The 12,670-nt window shown below is 41.0% G+C and overlaps 1 protein-coding gene across 6 annotated transcripts in view; it reads left to right on the forward strand.

Annotated features, from left to right (window-relative positions):
* Window positions 1–8,238, forward strand: part of ESF1 (ESF1 nucleolar pre-rRNA processing protein homolog) — a 62,433-nt gene extending 54,195 nt beyond the window's left edge. For all 6 annotated transcript variants that reach the window (XM_053284592.1, XM_053284594.1, XM_053284591.1 and 3 more), the window contains 3 exons: window positions 988–1,064; window positions 5,731–5,877; window positions 7,695–8,238. In XM_053284592.1, coding sequence (XP_053140567.1) covers window positions 988–1,064; window positions 5,731–5,877; window positions 7,695–7,982 — 512 coding nt within the window. In that variant the 3' untranslated portion in view covers window positions 7,983–8,238. The remainder of the gene's footprint in view (window positions 1–987; window positions 1,065–5,730; window positions 5,878–7,694) is intronic.
* Window positions 8,239–12,670: the final 4,432 nt, after the last annotated feature.

Below are 12,670 nucleotides of genomic sequence, written 5' to 3' on the forward strand. Positions count from 1 at the left end.
GTCTATAAGTGGCTACTAGTCTGGTGGGTGTGGACCACCTCCAGTCTCAGAGGCACGATGCCTCTCAATACCAGTTGTCAGGGGAGCAACAGCAAGAGAGAGGGCATGCACATACCTCTTGCCTGTGGGCTTCTCAGAGGCATCTGGTGGGCCACTATGTGAAACAGGATGCTGGACTAGATAAGCCTTAAGCCTGATCCAGCAGGGCTATTCTTATTTTCTTATGTCTCCCCGCAAGCAGAACATGCTTCCACATAAATGAAAGTGAGGTATTTTTGTTCTGGTGGCAGCTCCCCCATGCCTAATCTTGTGCTGCTTCAGAGGCTCTCCGGTGTTACAATGGCTTGCTGCTGCAAGCAGGGAACTGGAAACCCTTCATGTATGAGCGGAATACCATCCATAGCCAATATATACTTCTTTGTAGCCTGCTTGTGTTTTGAATAGTACTTTTCATGAAAAAAATTAATGAGCATTGGTTGCTGATTAATAGTAACAGCATATATGAAACTGCCTTATACTGTATCTGACCTTTGGTCTATCCCACTCAGTATTGTGACTGGCAACATCTCTCTAGGATTTCTGAAAGGAGTATTTCCCCAGTCCTACCTGGAGATGCCAGGAATTACACCTGGAACTTTCTGCTTGCAGAACACATGCGCTGCCACAGACCTGAGGGCCCCTCACCAAATGACCCCTAGAGCCATTACATGAATGATGAAAAAGCTGGAGAAGACTGTCATACTCCTCCTGTTGTGGACCATCTCCCTCTACTTTTTCATAACTTAAATATGCTCTAGCTGAAGAGTTTTCTGCAAAGGTCTATATATGGTTTATGGCTGATTTTCGTCATATACATTTTGCTGTGCCTTGAGCATCGGACATTTCAGGGGAGAAAAAGGGAGAGTGTGCTTTCCTGTATGGTGCTTGAGACAATTATCCCTGCCTATTTTAATATTTGGTTTTATTTGTGTTTGGGATGACAATTAGGTTTGAATAAGAAGTCTAAGCAATCAAAGAAAAAAGAAGATGCCAAAGAAAAGGAAGATGACATGGAAAAACATAAGGTAGTAGAGAATGTGCTGAAGCAGTGCTGAGATTAGACAGAAGAACATGATCCTGCAAATGCATGTGTGCTTTACTTGTCTGAAATGAATAGAGTAGGCATTGTTTGCATCAGGATTCCGTACAGTTACCTTAAACATGAACACTACATGTTAAGTCCTCAAGTCTACAAACAGTTATGAGGATCTTCTTAAACCTTGAGGTCAACTATCATTTTCAGTGACAAACCGACCTGTTCTGATGTTTTGCTCTTGTTTGTGATCTAATATTAATGCACACTTGTGTTAAATACATCCATTTATTAATTACTAGTAATTTTTAGCCCGTTGTAATAACGGGCGCTAGCCTTAAGGGGAGCTACTGCCACCTCTTGCTGAGGCCGCGGCCGCCATCGGGGCTAGTCGCCCCGCCACCGCCTCACCCGCACTCTCGGTGGCGTCGCAGCCGCCGCCAACGGGGCCAGTCGCCCCACCGCGGCCACAACTACCTTTGGCCGAGGCCGCGGCTCCGCCGCCGCCTCGGCCACACTCTCCTCCTGCCGTTGGCGGCGGCCGCTTCTCCTTGGCCCGCCGCTTCTGCTCCTCCCGGCCCTCTCGCCGTAACGGCGGCGGCCGCCATCGGAGCCAGTCGCTCCGCCGCGGCCACCGCCTGGTCCAACATGGCCGCCCGTCTCTGGGCGGCCGTATCTTTTTCGCCCGATCTGGGCATGCGCTCCGCGCATGCCCAGATCGGGCGAAAAAGACACGGGCGGCACGGACGCACGCCCAAGGCTTTTATGGGTAAGGATGCTTATATCCTGGTCTTGCCTCTGAGCAGGAAAGCTCAGAGCAGCTTACATGGGGGTTGACCAGGGTCATATTAATGGCGCTGCATCTGTTTAGCTTTTTAGAGCAGTGCTAAAGATTGGGTGAACCCAGACCAATCACTTGTTTCAGTGCTATCTCCATAAACATATTTAAAAAGTTTGCTTTTGTTCTCATACTCAACAAGGAGAGGTTTTTAAAAAGTACAATTAAGCTTAATTGAAATAGTTCGATTAAACATAATCAGTCGTAATTTTTTAAGGATAATTAGCAAAGAGAGTAACCATGCAGTAGTTACAGTGTAGATAGTATTGCTGTCCTCCCAAAGATCTGTGCCACAGCAGGTCAAGTACATCTCCTTAGAGTCTGGGTCATATAGAACTGATCCCTCTGTTTGGCTGCAAATCAGATTGTCCAGGTTCCAAAACTCCTTGATAATCCTGCAGTACTGCATCTGTCAGAGACATTATCACATTTTCACCCATTTTTGTAGCATGTGGGTAGCTTTTAGCTGACTCAGTATTAAGGGATCTGACATGTTCCGCATCATGCCACAAAAGATTTATTTTTGCCCCACTCATTGTCTTACTATTGACATATCTGTCCATGGGATGTGGTTAGAGAGAATGAAGAGCATTTCCTCAGCTGAAGTTTCACCATGTGGACGGAGTTTTTCATTATGTTCCCCAATATACACAGAATAAATCAAACAGAATCAGGATACAATATGATCATTTTTACTGGTCTGACTCAATAGGCAGCTGCCTCCAAATACAGCTGCCTCCATCTATCTCTGCCCGGTGTTAAATCCAATTTGCTTCCACATACAAACTTTATACACGAGTAATCCTGTCGGTGTATGCGTTTATTATATATATAATCATTACAATGAGGGCAGCCCCATTCCTTTCCACAAAACTCTTGCTTCATGCAATATAAGCAGGTCTTGCTGTCAAAAAGTAGTTTGGCTGTGTCTCAGATGTGAGTTGGAGCTACGTCTGGATAACCTTTTAAGAGCTCAATTCTTTGCCTCCAAAACTTGCTCTAAATATTTTGCAAAATATTGCAGAGACTTCTCCAAACTGTCTTAATAATTTTGACATTACACTCTCAATGTAGAGGCTGTCAGAAAAGTGTTTCCCCATGATAATATTTCACATGTTTAGTTTAGTTTAGTTTATTACTATCAACGATCAAAGATCAGCAATACAATTTAAAACTTTACAGAAAAGTACGAATAAAAAGAATACATAAAATAACAATAATAACAATCAGAAGGAGAGCAAATCCCATTTGCATATAAAGATAGCAATATTTCACATGGTATATTTAATATGTGTTGCTGCTGTGGAGATGCTACATGTGTTTTCGATGACACACAGAAATGGCAGCATTTAAATATTGTGTCTGCTGAATGTGAGCACATTTTAGTTTCCATATGTAGGCTGTAATGCTTAAATCAAGGCTGCACATCTTCATCCCTTCTGCAGATGTTGGACTACAGCTCCCATAATCTCTGACTATTGGCCACTGCCTGGGGATGATGGGAATTGTAATCCAAAAGCAGCTGGAGAGCTGAAGTTTTGCAGACCTGGTTAATCAACCTTTAATTCAACCCATTGAAGTATCATCAGTATAACATGCTTTCTAGTCCACCTCTCCCAGCAAGGCACTCATTTGGTAGGGTCCTTTGAAAAATTCCTTGCAATTATGTGTCTCTCTATTTGGGCACCTCTGTACACAGTGGGTAGCATTGACAGTGGTGCTTGTGGAAGGACTCTTTGCAGTTCCTGTGCTAACTGGCCCTCTCCACTCCCAGCACAGTACCTCCAGTGACAGTTGCTGGTGTTTATCATGTTTCTTTTTAGATTGTGAGTCCTTAGGCGACAGGGATCCATCTTATTTTATTAATTATTTCTCTATGTAAACCGCTTTGGAACCTTTGGTTGAAAAGCAGTATATAAATATTTGTTGTTGCTGCTGCAAAGCTGCACTACCACTAGCGGAAAAGGAACTGCCCAAATGCATATTAATCAAGGAGTTTCCCCTTTCTATATATCTGGGCTGGTGGAAGAGGTTGCACAACAATTAGACCATGTACTAGCACAAGGACTGGTCTGGAACTGAAGTGAAATTCTTCAGTGGCAACTGTGCACTAAATCAGTCTAATGCAAGACTAAACTGGTTTTCCCCAGTGACTTGAGTACTACGATGGAACCTCATTTGATCCTATTTAAGCTTTTCTTGTAGCCAGAGTGAATAGGTTGCTATTGGCATACACGGTTCTTTCCATTTGAATGTTTGTTTCAAGGCCTATTCACATTTTTGGCCAACTGTGCAAAATGAATGCAGCGAGCAAAGGATTGCACACCCACCTGCCTCAGTCTTCCCTCTGTCTCTACACATTTGGCATCATGTCTAAATGTAGGAAACCACCTACATCTTTATGCTTATGCCCCATATATATACCATCTTTGTCCTGAAATCATTGGTTGCGGGGAATGGTATTAAGTGCTGGACCTGTTGGGTGTCCATGCATAGGGCTGTATGTCTTTTTACCATATAAAACCAATGAAGGTGGTGGGCATACAGTCTCTTGTTCATTGTGGCCGAATCTGTGAATAGGCTTTCAATGGGATTAGCTGTGCTCAAGATTGTGGCTTTTGTGTGCATTAAGCAGAACTGTTGCAATCTCTGCCTGGTGCACAACTCAGTTGCTTATCCAATTGTATATTGCCTTTTCCACCTGTTGCCCCTCATTTTAACAATGATAGCAATTTTTTTTTAAATGTTGAATTGTGAAACAAAGTGCCTCTGCTCACCTTGAGATGAAAATAAGAGGGTGGTGATCGAGAGTCTGCTTAGCTACAGAGAAGGATTTGGGGATCTTTGTATTTAATTTCTTCTCTCTCTTAACAGAGAGTTGAAAAGCCAAACTGAAAATCTTTTTGATATGCAAGTTTGGATCCACTGTGAGCAAACTCAGCTGCTTAGTCTGTGACATGTGGGCCTAGATGCGTGCTGTTTTCACATATTAAAAAATAATTGGCGGACTGTCTTCCTTTTTCAAGGCCTAGGGAATTAATGAGACCTGATCATTGGCTGACAGAAGAAAGTTCTGCTAAAGCATGATGGAAAATTAAACAACGGCTTAAAACATACACTGATTTTTAAAACAACATGGCCCAGCTGCTGCTATGGCATAAAACTCCCTATGTTATCTATCACTATGAGTATAATCTCCAAACATATAGGCCCTACACATGGTGGGGCAGAGGGGGCAATTCCTGGACTCACAAAAGTATTCCCCACCACATGTAGAACATTGCGTGTAATCCAGAGCATTCATACGGTTTGGATCTCATGCAGCTTTCTACAATGTTGGGCAAGAGTGAGCCCATGGAACTCACTTAAATGCTGCACTGTTAGTTCAGTCTGTATGTTGGGGTCAATGTGAACCCCTCAGAATAATCTTAAGGGGCACTCGCAATGATGCTATGTTGTTAAAAGAGAAGATACCTCACCCAGGTCAGTGTCTGGATGGGAGTGTGCCTCAGAGACCCGTCTAAGCCTCTCTTTGCTATCTGAATAAAGAACAGGGTAAAAGTATAATCGGTTGTGGTGATTCGCCTAAGAATAGTTGGTCTAGCTTCACTGAAGTGAGGGTGATGCTCTTAATTGCCTGTGCTTTATTATAAAGTACTTTCATCCTTGCCAATAAAAATGTTTTGTAAACAGACAGGCAATTATTGGTGTTTCTGTTGTGCATTAGCAACTGAGTCTTTAGATGAGACACAGCAACATCTGCAACCCATATTCTGTGAAATGTTGTGCAAATAGATCCTGTCTGTTCTGATTGTAACAGGCCGAAATGGCTCTGCTGGTGATGGATGATGAGAAGGATGAAAGGAGACACTTCAATTATGACAAGATAGTGGAACAGCAGAACCTGAGCAAAAAGAAAAAGAAGCTATTAATGAAAAAGAAGGAACTGCTGACCGATGATTTCCAGGTAACACTTTGGGCTTCCTAGTTCTGAAATGTAATAAAAATGCTGATAATTCTAAATTAAATCAATAACTACATTATTATATAGCAATAATAATAATAATAATTATATACATGAAAGCAAATTTTAATCCCCCCCGATGGCTGAATTGCAGACCATGATGCATAAGGTGCATACCCTTTTTATTTAGCACCAGAAATCTGGAATGTGTGTTGGTGGCTTCATCTGCTATTGTTTGGATGAATTTTAAGGATGTATGCTCGCATAAGGCCTGATTGGAGCATTTCTTTTTGCAATGAAAGACAAATGTACTCATGTTTGGGATATGAGCTTTTGCATTCTGCATGTAATTTAGGGTAACTGAATATTCTTTCATCATCAACTCTAGAGAAAATGCAGGTACAGACTGAACCAGGTCCAGCATAAGAGGTGGATGGTATATAAGCTGTCATCTTAATCATTGCCACTTAAGGACAAACCTTGTCCAGGCTTTTGCCTGGTTAAAAAGAACTTCCTAGAGTAAATAAACTGCATGTTTGACAAAAGGGTGGTGTGGGGAATGGATATTCGTTTGAATTGTTGCTTATGTTTCAGAACGAATTCCTACCCCACTTGGTTTTGTCCCAATTACATGCATAGTCATTACCATACCCTTAACTTCAAGTGGTCCTTCTCTCCCTGTTTTACCCACATGCACCTTTCCATGCATATGTATCCCTCACTGTTTATACTTTCATACCCTTCCATAGGTTTAATAGATTGGTAAAGTAACGTGTGCCATCGAGTCGGTGTTGACCCCTGGCAACCACAGAGCCCCGTGGTTGTCTTTGGTAGAATGCAGAAGGGGTTTACCATTGCCACCTCCTGTGCAGTATGAGATGGTACCCATCTTTTTTTGTTGTGGTGCGCTGCTTATTTTCTTGTGCCCACTCTGCTTCCTTTTAAGCAACAGTTACTGAACCTCCACCTGTGTTTACCCACTGACAAATGCATTTCTTGAGCATATTTTCTATATGTTGAGGTCAGCTCACGTATTTACATAATATTGTATGTATGGTGAATCAGCAGTCCTTCCTCTGTGTTCTTATTGATCCTACGATGTTAATATTAATACTTATATAGCCCCATTGACATGCATGGCACTTTACAAATAACAAGGCGGCAGCTCCCTATCCAGTGGGCTCACAAGCTAAAATCAACACAAGGGAGACAATGGAGGATTTGAAAGCAAGGATCAGCTGAGGAGGAATATGTGATTAGTTCATGTGCATGCACTTAAGCTTACTTACAATATTATTACTAGTCAAGCAACATCTGGGGATCTGAGGTTGGGAACTCCTATTTTAATGGGAAAGGAATTGGCAGCTGTCATCCTGCATGTGACACAGACAGTTATATAGACTGCATGTCTTCATGAGTTTTCTCTGTATAGATGGCCAAAAGCATGTCTGTCATCCTGGATTGTGCAGAAGAAGTCCTCTTCTAGGAGTGCATGGATTAAGCAGCTAATGCATAGCAAAATAAACACCCTCACTGCATTTCATACATACATTGTCCTGTTTGGAGATTATCACTATTTCATCAAGTATGAAGTGGCCCCAATACACTTGAAGCATTGTATAAAATATAGTCAATTAATCTGATTAGTTTCATCCTGTGTTAATACATTGCCTTGTTGTCATTGAACTTAACCTAGCAGGAAAGTGCTATCTAAATAAAAGATGTATTCCTTGTTACCATCTAGAAAAATTAGCATTTTATGTGAACAGATTTTTCCTTAATTTTTGCAATAAAAGTATCCTTACTCATTCTTTTCCCAGGTAAATGTCACTGATGATAGATTCCAAGCGATGTACACCTCCCATTTGTTTAATTTGGATCCTTCAGATCCGAATTTTAAGAAAACGAAAGCTGTGGAAAAGATTTTGGAGGAGAAAGCTCGTCGAAGACAGCAAGGGCTTACACAGGCAACAGAGAGAAAAGACAATATTGCACAGGGAGAAACTACTGCCAAAAAATCTATAGATCCTGCATTAACAATGCTAATCAAATCTGTCAAGAATAAAACAGAACAATTTCAAGTGAGGAAGAAACAGAAAGTCAAATGAGCCTCCTTAATATTGAAAATGAAAACCCGGGGCTTGTAAATAAATCAAGCTAATGCTGATTTACAGGTGAAGACGATCATCCTGAAACATTTTTCTTCTCCATCTTTTATGTTAATAAAATACTTGTAATAAATTGTTTCCAAATGAATTGTGACCCAGTTCGTGCTAAAAACAAGTTTATCTATATCTCGTTTCATTTGAGGCAATTTGCTTTCATTTAAAAGCAAAAAAGAAAATAAAAGCAAGTTGTACATTTTGTAAGATGACTGATCGCATTAGCCCCTCAAGAATTAGCATGAGCTTCAGATGCCGCATTGACTCGAATTGAAGACAACTCTGAATTTAAGATGACCCCCTTAAAAAGTAGAGGTTAAATACAGGTTATACCTGCATTTACACGAAAGGAACAGGACTCTGAATTTAAGACTACTTCCTGGTTTCTAATATAAACGAGTTCTAGTAAGAACTAATCTGCCTGCTTTGCTTTCACTATTGCTACAACTGGACTAAATTTGGTTAGGCAGTTCACTCACAAGTTATCCCACTTGCACCTCAAATGTTCACGCGTCCACCATCTTGAATTGGGTTGGATGACATCATCACTGACTATGCTGTTGAGATGTCCCTATGTGTCATTACACCTGTGCCCAATTAGGTTCATAGTGGTGATCCAGGCATTGTGAAGTTGATAGGGACACACACATGCACAAAATATGCTGGGGGATCTCATAAGCCTGTTAGAAAGTAGGCTAAAAAAACTGAGGGAACCTAGTCTTGGATTCAAGTAAATACAGTAAGTGTTTTTCCTAATGGTGTGCTTAATAGTTCAGAAATATGCAAGCATATTAGTAAAATTGATTAATTTAAAAAGTTTGACTCCCATGAATGTGATTTGTACAACTGCAGATAAAGATACTGGATTTTAGTCCATTTATTTACTGTTAACTTTTGTGAGCATATGTACAAAGATTCAATATATCTTTCAGTCTTTTTGAACTTTATATTCCTTTTTGATATTTGTGATTTTTAAATTTAGGCTAAGCTTTAAAAAAAGTGCTCTGCCACCACATCATTTTGGTGAATGTTTTTCTTTGACATTCTTCCATATGCAGTGCTTGTTCTCTGTTTTTCCATAGATTCTAGATCAAGAGGAGGCAACTTTGGCTCTTCAGCTGTTGTTGAACTACAACTCCCATAAATTGTAGCTTGTGGTGATAGGAGTTGTAGTTCAACAGGTTGAGAGCCATGGTCGCCTACCCCTCTTGGTTGCAACAGTTGTTGGGTAAAAGTGCGGCAGATTCCATTGTCCCTGGCCTAGGCACAAGAAAGCACTTAGAGGCTAAGCCGTTCCTACATGGCAGTAAGACATGTCCAGAAAGCCCTTTCTTCCATAAAAGCAAGACCTAGTGGTTTTTTCAGTTTTCCCATGAATAGGTTAGGTCTGTAGAGTATTGGTTGTCATCAGAGAGATGGGTAAACGTTAGTTAAATGGCCAACCAGTTGGCTAAACGAGGCTGAAATGTTTTCTGGTGGCAGGTCCAACTTGGACCTTTAATAATGCCATTCCTGAATTGTGCAGTCCAGTACACCATTTGTTCTCAAGAACACTGATTATTTTTATATTTTGTACTGTACTTTTAAAGTGTTCACTGATTTTTTTTTTACAAAATTATGTTAGTGCATACTTTCAAAGAAGTATTGCCTGAATGTGTGTGTTAAACAATTGCCACAATATAACAGATTAACACACTAAATATTGTTAAATTGGTATGCTTAGCCCTTCTGTGCAAGATATCGAGGCTTCCTTGAGCTGTAAAGCAGGCAAATGCTGAAGGCTTCTTAATATTCAAGTAAAACTTCTGAATCTTGCTTTTCTGAATCTTTGCCACATACTAGCTCTTCACTCTTCAAAGCTTAGAACTCTGTGTAAACCGCCCTGAGCTATTTTTGGAAGGCGATATAGAAATTGAATTATTATTATTATTATTATTATTATTAATAAGAAGAACTCCAAATAACTGCAGTAAGTACCCAAGATGAGTGGGTGCAAGGCTTGCGAGCCCTTGATTAATCTAAGCATGGAGTATATGCTTTGGAAAGATTGATTTCATGGGGTGCCTAAGCCCTCGTCTGCTGTAACAGAGAGCCATCTAAAAATTGTTCCACTCCTGTACTGGAATGTGTGTGTTTTCATGTGGTTGCAGGAAGCCTATCAAAGGAAAATTGGAAGAAGGACTTTGAGCAAGATTATTAAGAGTAGCCTAGTACTGAAACATTTTTTTAAAATGACCTCTCAATCTCCTGTCGTTTGAGATATTCCTGAGTAGGGGAAAGCTTGGCCCTCGTCCAACTAGTTTTTGTCCTTGCTTACTTACATGTATGTTTATGAAAATCTGCAATGGATGCGCTGCTTTCACCCAGAGTTGCCTTGTTACCTAATGTTTTGTTCTGGCACTGCCCTACTGACTACCACAGCTGTACTGACAGTCTTCTCTCCATTTGGGGATGAGTGTGATGTGTGTGTATCCAACTAGATGTAAGAGAGATGTTGCAGCGAAAATGAATAGGACCTGATTTTGTTTCAAGTGTGTTCTGAAATTGCACCTTTTGCAGCACATAGTGAAGATCTCATTTTAAAGGCATTGGCTTGTGGAAATTCCTGGGCAAGATTTAATCATTTGTATCTGAAATATGAGAATATTGAAGCAGCCACGGATATTTGGACTTGGCCAACTTAGAATTTAGTTGGAACATTTTCATGGCAGAGCTTTAGGAAGAAACTTTTATTTTGAGGAAATGCATAAAACACACTTGATATATATTCCATGTGCCATTAAAAAATCCTTATCCCCATGGGCATTTGAAGCTATCATTTTTTTGTCAAGTCCTCTTTCATAATGCTAGTTATGCAGCTGTCATCTTTTAGCTTTCACTGTTGAAACTTCAGAGGAGATGAATAACAGTGTCTTCATATAACCCTACATTAATATTTCTTCTTGGATATTCCTAATGAACAAGTGGTTTCTGCTTGCCAATTACAGTTTCACATGTCCAATTCTGCCGCTGTTCTGCAAATGTTACATTTCACAGTTTTGCGTCATGAATTTTTAATTTAATTCCACCCCCTTACTGTTGGAGGTGCCCAGGGGAAAAAAGTCTTGGAGCTAGGGTGTATTAGAAGATATTCTAGCCAAGTATGGTCTGCTCAATGTAATAACCTTCAATAGAGATCACACTCACTTAAACTGAGTCACACTCGGAGATCACGCTCACTTAAACTGAGTCACACTTAGTTTACCTTTTGACATAAATCTTTCGAAATTCCGACTAAGCCACAGTTTAGTTGCTTAGTTTTTCCTTTGTCCTCATCTGAGAGAAACAATTCATGCCTGGGGTCAAGATAAAAGCAGGGGAGAGGCAGCCTACCAATTCCAAAACCACTTCTTCTCCATTTAGGGCTGGTGAACCTCTTGTTTTTGAACTGCTTGCCAGATTTTAGATTAGAGATCTATTCCCATTCAAGGGCAAGGCAATTGAGAGATACTAGGTTCAGGCCCAGTTTCACTTAACTGAAGCGGGGGGGGGGGAGCCTCTGAACCCAGTTTTTGGGTTCAGATTTGCTCGAACTCCCCTCTTAAATATTATTTGCATTCTGTAAATGTTAGGTTTAGAACAGAAGTAGAAACCATTTGATTTCAACTTTATCCTTAGCCTGCTTTGTCTGGACTGGAAAGCATGTGTTAAAAGCATTCTAACAGATGGCCAGCTTAGGAAAAGGAGCACCTAGAGCCAGGGGCATAGCAAGGTTGGAGGGGGCCCAGAGACAAGATTTTAAAATGGGCCCCTCCTGATATACACACACACAAACACACTTCACAATATATTGTGCACTCACATTCACATCCCCATTATGAATACGGTGAATATCTAGTTCACATTGAATCTAGTTTTTTTACTCTCTGCTCCTGCCGATCTCCAAGAGACTCAACATAATTCATAGGGGGTGCAACATGGGCAGGTGGGGAGTCATGTGATGTGCCTCTGGGGGGAGGGCCTTGAGGCTGTGGGGCCCCAAGACGACTGTCTCCCCTTGCCTAATGGTAGTTACACCCCTTCCTAGAGCTTTGAACTCGTTTGCTTGAAGCAGGACTTGTGATTTCCCCCCCACTTGCAAAAATATTATCTTTCTCAGTGCTGGGGCCTTAATACTTTCACAAATGTTGCTTGCATTAGTCTAGCCAGCTTGCTTATGTCATCTCCTTGCTTATTCTATATCCATGCTAATAGATAGCTTGTATTTGTTTGCAAGAACTGGGCCGAGTTGCACAGAAGACAAAGTGGAACCTTAAGATGTATCTATACTATAGCCTTACATTATTTACAAGTCATTTCTCCCTCTCCGTGGACCCTGGGAACAACTTCTCTGAGTGGAGTCTAGGGATCTCGAATACAGAGCTCTGAATCCTCTTCAAACCAATTCCCCAAATCCTTTGGGAAGTCATGGCAGTTGTGATTGTAGTATAGGTATGCCAGAGATCAGAGAGATGCAAGACACTGAAAAGAGTGACTTCACCACTTCAGGCCTTTAAAAAAACAAACAAACCTGTGCCCAAGAGCACCACATACAGGTGAGAGTGGTGTGGTCAGGAATGATCATCTTTCATGGATGGAACATCGCCTGTTTTTCG

Source organism: Hemicordylus capensis, chromosome 1 (genome assembly GCF_027244095.1).
Source record: "Hemicordylus capensis ecotype Gifberg chromosome 1, rHemCap1.1.pri, whole genome shotgun sequence".
NCBI classification, from domain to species: domain Eukaryota; kingdom Metazoa; phylum Chordata; class Lepidosauria; order Squamata; family Cordylidae; genus Hemicordylus; species Hemicordylus capensis.